Source organism: Acyrthosiphon pisum, chromosome A2, assembly GCF_005508785.2.
Source record: "Acyrthosiphon pisum isolate AL4f chromosome A2, pea_aphid_22Mar2018_4r6ur, whole genome shotgun sequence".
In the NCBI taxonomy this organism is placed as follows: Eukaryota; Metazoa; Arthropoda; class Insecta; order Hemiptera; family Aphididae; genus Acyrthosiphon; species Acyrthosiphon pisum.
In genome coordinates this window covers 75,285,823-75,293,980 of record NC_042495.1, presented here as the reverse complement: position 1 = coordinate 75,293,980, position 8,158 = coordinate 75,285,823, and the positions used below count along the sequence as shown (strand labels likewise).

The 8,158-nt window shown below is 27.6% G+C and overlaps 1 protein-coding gene across 1 annotated transcript; it reads left to right on the top strand.

Moving 5' to 3' along the window:
• Nucleotides 1–6: 6 nt before the first annotated feature.
• LOC100160150 (dynein regulatory complex protein 1) lies at nt 7–5,105 on the top strand. Its single transcript, XM_029490189.1, has 13 exons — nt 7–183; nt 254–463; nt 538–677; nt 741–957; nt 1,048–1,180; nt 1,439–1,772; nt 1,854–1,961; nt 2,023–2,168; nt 2,399–2,476; nt 2,535–2,636; nt 3,150–3,434; nt 3,522–3,613; nt 4,664–5,105. The coding sequence occupies exons 2-13, from the start codon at nt 260–262 to the stop codon at nt 4,862–4,864; spliced, it is 2,040 nt and encodes a 679-aa protein (XP_029346049.1). The 5' UTR covers nt 7–183; nt 254–259; the 3' UTR covers nt 4,865–5,105.
• The last annotated feature ends 3,053 nt before the right edge of the window (nt 5,106–8,158 follow it).

Here is an 8,158-nt window from a genome sequence, read left to right as displayed (position 1 = left end):
GATCTCATCGAACAAAAAAATCAAATTATTGAAATACTAAAACGTGATTTAACTGAATCGGACAATAGATTTTTACAAGAACAAGCAGCCCAATGTGAAGATGTTCGAATTTTACAAGAAAGGATTGAAAATCAAGTGAAATTTATTAGAAAACAATACAAAAATCATATTCAATACATAAAGGTAAGAACGAAGAACTTATGATGTAAATACAGGAATACAGGATTAAAATTAAAATTTAACTGTTCGATAGTCAACTATGGACCAACAACGAGAATATAGAATTGATAATGCCAATAAAGGTTGGGAAACCCTTTTCAATAAAACAATATTGATTGAAACTGATTCAATAAATAACCGTTTGGCAATGATCGAAAAAAAAGAAAATAATATAATGAAACAATACGAGATGAATGAAGAAATAATCAGAAATTTAAAATCCAACATGAATACAGAATTGAACGTAAGTTAAACAAACTAAGTTTAAACGTTTATAATTTTACTTTCAACTTTAATTAATTTTGTTATATTTTATAGTACATTCAAAGGGAATTTGAGTTAATTAAACTTAAATGTGTAGATAATGTGGAGAAACTAAATTATAATTATCAAGTGCTAAAGAGACGAGAAGAAGAAAACGCTTGTGCAAAAGCTACTCAAAGGAGAAAGATCAATAAGTGCATATCATATAGCTGACAATAGAACTAAAAAAACAATATTGACGTTGTGTTTAAAATTAGATTACAGGATATTTTATCAACAAAGAAGAAAATTTTAAGAGAAAATAAAACTGATTTTCAAGCCAAAGTTCCTTTATTGCAGGGTGAAATTGAAAAGTTGAAACAAGATATTGAGCGTCACGAAAAAAAGGCGGAACGATTTGCAGAAATCCAAGAAAAGACGTACAAAGAATTGTGGGATTTTTCTCAAAAAGAAATCAATATTCATTTAGAAAGAGTAATCATTTGTTTTTAATTAATTATAAAAAGTCTAAAACACTTTTATAACTTTTATTTTTATTTTAATTAACTAATTCGTTATATAAAGATTTTCAAAGTCGATAGATTCATATACGAAACACAATTAGGTATTGATTGGCAGCCACCACCAAAACTCAAATATCTTGACGTTAGCAATCTTCCATCTTACAGTACAAAACCAAATACACCTAGTAAGGAAGGTATATGATATATGAATATATGACTAACTATATAGAGAGATCACTTAATTATTGGAAATAAAGGAGAGACGTTTGCCCATGTTAATTTTTTTTCTATTTAATAATATTTAGCATTGTGTAATATTAATTTAATTTGTCAACAATTTATATTCATAATAAGGGTGTAGTAAAATTAAATTATCGTCTGAAGGGTGGGGAAATTCTGGACACGTCTCTGACTTTACATCAATAATACTTATTAAATTGTTTTTTTTTTAGATAGTTTTACTATGGACTTGCGAGTTCAGAATGATAAAAAATCAGTTGACTCGTACACGGATACCAGGGAACGGGCACTGTTGCAATTGATTTTTGACATGACTATGAAAAATAATTCTTTTATATTAGACAACGAACTGATTGAAATTATTAAATCTCATCCGAAAAATAATCTTATTTTATTATACAACGCGATGGCAGCATACGGTTTGAACAACATCGACTCGTGGCGGTGTTTATTATCGTACGCCCAATCGATGGCGACCTGTGCGATTTGTGAAGGTCCAGTCATGTGGCATAGGACTGACATAAATCAGCCAGCAAATATAGATAGGTTTGAATTCGGCAGGCCTATTGAACAAAAATTCACGGTTGTGTGACGTCCACTAATATTTTTTTATCTAACATTTTACAGTGAATGGAAACCCAAATCTAGAAACAAATTAATCGATAGTATACTGATGTTTACGGAAAATCATACGAAATACACGGAAAGAACCTTATCCGCGAACGTGTCACAAAAGTATAACATTTTTACGTTAAAAATTAACAATTGAAAAAAAAAATTGTTTGTATCATTTTAGAAAACGTTCAAATAATAATATACATTTTTTCAAAGAAAAGCCAACACCACTTGATTATGATATCAACACGATTGTAAACACAAAATATAATGACTATCAGTCATTAGAACGTGCTAATACAGACTCTGACAATTCGACTATCACATGTACGATGAGCTAAATGTATAGCCACTATAATATTGTAGTATTATTATAATAAAAAACATCTCAATTCCTAAATGCTATTTAACATACCCATCATCATCTACGATTATTTTTATGAAATTAAATAATTGATAAAAATTGTTTAGCTTTATGTTTTGTTACGATTACAAATAATGATGATCGAAAGTTCCTAATTGTTTTATTATTATTTTTGAAACAATGTTTTGTTTAGTTTCCTTATCGCTGACAGACTTTGAACAATTGTGCAGTGAAAATGATTCAAACCCAGCTATAAAATCTCAACACTCTCGTGAGTAACACGTGCTTTATATTTTTGAAATAAGACAAAATAATAATAGCTCAAGCAGTTTCTCAGGTGGAATTCGAACATTTTCAAATGGAAAACGAAGAACAAAATAATTTTTTAGAAGCCACACAATTGAAATACAGTCAAAATATCAAAGAAGAAAGTAAAAGCAATAAATATAAATTGTTTTAAAAATATGTATTTGTCAGACATTTTTTGTAAAACATAATCCGACTTCTTTCTCCAAGGCCCAAATTGTTTATACCTAACTTAGGTTATAACAAAATAATAATTAATAGGGTTCGGATTTGAAGGCAATATAATCAATAAAAAAAGCATTTAAAATGTGAAAAAAGGCAAAAAAAGGCATTTAATTTATATAAAAAGGCAATTCATAAATAAACTACAAAATAAAATAGTGAACATTTTTTAAACACTTTCAAATGCACACATTTTGAGGCAAAAAAAGGCAAAAAAAAATGCATCCATCGTCTAAGAAATTAAATGAAACACATGTTTGTATATAATTATTTTTCTATTATGATTAATAAAAGAAAGGCATTTACCTTCAAATCCGAACCCTAATAATTAATAATACTGTAGTGACATCCAAATTTAATTGAAACCGGTTTCTAACGTGAGAATATAAAAGTACTTATAATTTTTCATTTTTTAGGAGATCCAACTATTCAAAGAAAACCATGCGATAATCCTAACCATTCCATAACGATTAATGATACAGATTATCTTCGTATCATAAAAAAATGTATCGATACTTCAAAATCAAAGGTTTTAGACCAACGTGGCCAAAATAGTTCTGATTTTTACTTAACAAACACTTTAAGCTTAAAAGATATAAGTGATTATTGGAAACAGTTCATGTACGCATTTCCTGAAGATCGTTTGATCCTGTGGGATGTATTCGAAAAAGCAATTATAAAATATTACCAAACGTTACACCGTACGCACACATATGTATACCTTTGATATATTTGTTTCAGTTTGAAAAAAATGTTTTATTTTGTAATTCGGATTGTATTATGTTTAGTCCGCTTCAAGAAAATGAAAGAAGTTGAACAACTAGAAACCGAAAATATGGAGTTAAAAAAAATTTTAAAACAGTTTATGGACGTGGAACAGGTATTTTACGTTATATTTTATAAATTGATACTATTAATACCTACTTAGGAGCAAACCTGGGATAAACGCGTTAAAAAGTTAAAAGTTAAGTTAATTTTAACTTTTAACTTGACTTTTTTAAATTTAATTTTCATTAACTTAATTTTTAACTTAACTTATTTTAATTGATATTAACTTAATAAATAACAAGTTACTTTTAATAAAATTCAAGTTAAGTTAATTTATAAATAATTAAATAATAAAAATAAAAATTATTATTGATATTACATAACCATTTACTAGAATAGGGAATTACAAATATAGTTAAATCAATTTCTTAAATAAATATTTATAAATATAAATATTTTACTGAAGTATAAAGTTGGCTATATTCTCTAACAGTTTTAGACTTTTAGTTCCCTGAAAAAGTATTCAGAGTTTAAAATTAAGTACATTCTTAAATACCATGTTATTTTTATTTAATAATTTAAAAAAAATGTATAGTACTTATCTGTATTAGTGTATTAATAAATCAAAAGGTTTTATTTGTTTTGGCATTTTCAATTTTGTATTTTTTTTCGTACCTACTTCATAATTCTATTAATTCAGTACCCATGTATAGAAAAGCTATTGGCTATTTCCTGTATTCAATAATATTTATGATTTTTATTATTTAAACCATATTACTGGGTATTTATAAAGATATTATAAAAAAAAAATAACTTAACTTAACTTAAGTTAATAAGTAAATTGAAAATGTTCATACAACTTTTAACTTAACTGAATTAAAAAAAATTAGGTTAACTTTTAACTATTAACTGAGTTAAAATGTTTTACATTAACTTAACTTAACTCAGTTAAAAATTATCATTAACTTGTCCAGGCTTGCTTAGGAGTTCGAATAAATACCTAGGTACCTATTACCTATATGGCTATAGGTATACCTGTAAACTAATAAATACAATAATTTTTCAAGCTCTTATCAAGTCATAATAGTCATCATAACTAATAATCAAATATTTCGTACTACCTAACGATGAATCATAATGAATATAATTTATTTAATTTCAGGATGATGTGCGATTACAAAAACTGTGTACTCCGAAAATTAGAAAACAACAACAAATGACCTCTGAAAAAAAAAATGCAAAACCAACGTCATTCACCGACGATTCTAACAATATTTGTGGAACATCAATGCGTATACTTACAGTAAATAGACCTGATAAAAAAAAAAATATTAGACCCTTCACCACTCCGACAAAATTATAATAAGGCTATAATAATTTATAGTGTATACATATTACCTACATTTTGAATATATTATTATTATTTGATTTTAACCTTTATAGATTTAATCTTAACATATAATATTAGGAAATAATTAAAAATACTTATTTACTACTTTACTATAGTTAGGCACTTCATAGAAAGCTACGTAAGTATAAAACTACCTAAGTATAAAAATATAAGTTAATATTTTTACATTTAATAAACATTATTTGATATTAATTATTTTGTGTTTTGTAGTTATTATCAATTAAAATTTGTATGGTAGTCTATAAAAAAAAACTACAGTACCTAATAATGTATGGTATTATAATATTACAGTACAGTATAATATAGTAGGTGCCTACCTGCAGACGTGGATACAAGGGGGGGGGGCTATGAAATCTCCCACTTAGACATTACTCATTAGGTACTCAAAAATATTTCACTCTTGGCTAAGTAAATATATCTCAACCCGGGAAAAAATGAACACACCTAAAGGCTAAAATACAATGCTACGTAGGTATATATCGGCGTATCTCGATAATAGACAAAGTCATAAAGACAATACATTTTAACTAATCGTCATAGATATGTTGAAACGAAAATTTTTTCGATAACGCAATTTATATAATTCAGCTAGGTAGTCGTGGTATAAAAAATAAAGTAAATGGTGTTTTCCATACAACAGGCGCGGATCCAGAATTTTCATATTCCTCTCTGCTCAACAGATTATATGTGTAATGAGCCCATTAATCGTTAAAAATGAAACTAACAAATGAGAACTACTCTTTCCTTGATATGTACCTAATTTCGTTTAACATAATATACTTGTTGTTTGATAATAAAATTGTGATATTGTCAGAGGCGTAATTACGATTTTGGCACCCCCTTTCTTCTCAGTTTCCTATTAGGTATACTATCATAGTCACAAAAAACTTTTAAGCACCATCTAATTTACAATTTACTTTTTCTCTCCGTTAAACATTGTTTTCCTGTTCCGGTTTTGAAGGTAATACCAGATCCAATTTTTTTTGGTTTCGGTTTTGATTTTGTTTTTGGTTTCGGTTTTATAACGATTATACCAGTTTGAACCCCTACAAAAAGTGATAACGCAAAATGTATATTTTCCCCTTATTGCATTTGTTTCCACTAATTTAGAGAACACTTTTATTTTACCATTACCACTCCATTTATTCCTAATGAAAAAGTCAACGCTTATAATCAAATAAAACAAAATATAATTTTAGAATTCAGCCTTTTTAGGGTTCCGTATGGTAAATTGTAGATAGACCCTATTACAAAAGCTGCGCTGTCTGTCACCAGGCTGTATCTCATGAACCATGAAAGTTAGAAAGTTGAAATTTTCACAGATTATGTATTTCTGTTGCCGCTTTATCAACAAATACTAAAAATCCTAAAATATATAATATAAGCAGTGTCGCCGACATGTTTATAGCTGATGATGGTACGGAACCCTTTGTGCACGAGTCCGACTCGCACTTGGCCGGTTTTTTTATGACAATATAACAAAATACATTATATATATATGTATTATTAATTTTATTATATTATACCTATATAGAAATGTAAAAGATATTAAAAGAAAGATAGAGGTTATCACTTATCATTAATATAATTTCTCAATAAATTCAATAAAATAGAAAATAAATAATTTTTTTTGTTATGACCTCTAGCGACAGCACCCCTTTGAGGACTCAGAATTTGACACCTTGGGGCAATCTCCCCCCGCTCCCCTTAATACGCCACTTGATATTGTAATAATATGGTGTTATGTTATAATAATAGGTATATATTATGTACCCTTTTTATTTGGGCGCAAGTTCATTTGCATAAATACCTAAATATTTATTTCAATATTTCAATATTATTACTATTTTATAGTACCTATGCATGTACAATGAATATTATATTCATTACAAAAACATAAGCTCAATGCCTATGCTTTTAAGTGCTTGAAGTAAATTTTTTCGCTTAGCCTGTCCCATTTTCAATTTCTAAATCCACCTCTGGGTAGTACCTAGACCAAATAGTGCATAGATCAACTAATAAATTTAATTTATTTTGTATGGTTATTGGTTTATATAACAATTTATCCAAATAAATTGGTAGGCACCACCTACCTAGTACCTGCTAAGAGTTAGGACACTTACTAGGTAAATACTATAGTAGGTATTAGTATCTAACTTTATTTTTCCTCTTATACATAGAATCGAATGTTGGTGGCGGTGTGGTAGTGACTATAAAATTGTCATTTCACCAGAGGCGTATTAAGGAATTTGTCATGGGGAGGGTCCAGATAATTTTTAGAAAACAGAACTGTGGAGGGCAAAGCCTCCCTAACCACCAAATTACTCTTTATTAAATAAATATACCATATGTATATAAGACGATTTGAAATTTTTGAGTTTTTAATTATTAAATAATAATATGATAAAACAAATTTAAAAAAAGCGGGTAAGTGGATGTCGCTCTGCTGTAGGTTACAAGTTTATCAATGTATAATGAATTGTATTAAACTTGAATTCAATGATAAGTATATCATTGTATAAGAAAAACGATTCTGAGTAGAAACAGTTTGTCAGTTTGGATACTTTATATTGTTATTATTTATTATAGTCTGTAAGTTGAATTAATATTAAAATATTACAATTTTTTATTCGTTTCTATGGTGATACACAAAGAGTTGGAAATTAAAATCTCATTTTTAGCGGTTTTTCGTAATTTTTCGGTGGTTTTTCCCGTGGCAATAAATAACTATTAAGAAAATCAAAAAATGACCTTACTTTAGTACTATCTTGATCCAATTTGCTAAAAGATAATGTACTACCTATATATTGAAATCGAAGCACAGCTTTTGGTAGACATTTTGTATTCAGGATAAAAAAAAAAAAAATAAACACCATTGTAAAACCACTAGCTTCATTGCTCCGCTCAGAATTTAATATAGTTATGTTATAACATAACTTTTATAAAAATATTCCCTAAAATACATTACTTCATTCATAGTTGATCTTAGATAACTTTTCAACCTTAAAAAGGTTGAAAATGATCTCACTGGAGTAGCTGTAAATACTGGCGTCTGGCAATGTACAAAACTAAAAAATATTTGAATTAAAAAATGAACTCTGCAATTTTCAACCATTTTCAGAACCAAACTGATAAAAAAAATCGCGATATTAATTGAAAATTTTGATAACTAAGTTTCAGTATCGTATGATAAAATTTGTTTTTCTTAATCATGTAAAAACACAACATTTACCATGTACGAAATAC

Bases quoted from the DNA above. Each gene is read 5' to 3' on its own strand.
- LOC100160150 (XM_029490189.1), top strand. From the start codon at position 260: ATGGACCAACAACGAGAATATAGAATTGATAATGCCAATAAAGGTTGG. The intron at 2,477-2,534 runs GTGAGTAACACG...TAGCTCAAGCAG, and splicing joins TATAAAATCTCAACACTCTC to TTTCTCAGGTGGAATTCGAA. The intron at 2,637-3,149 runs GTAAAAGCAATA...TTCATTTTTTAG, and splicing joins TCAAAATATCAAAGAAGAAA to GAGATCCAACTATTCAAAGA.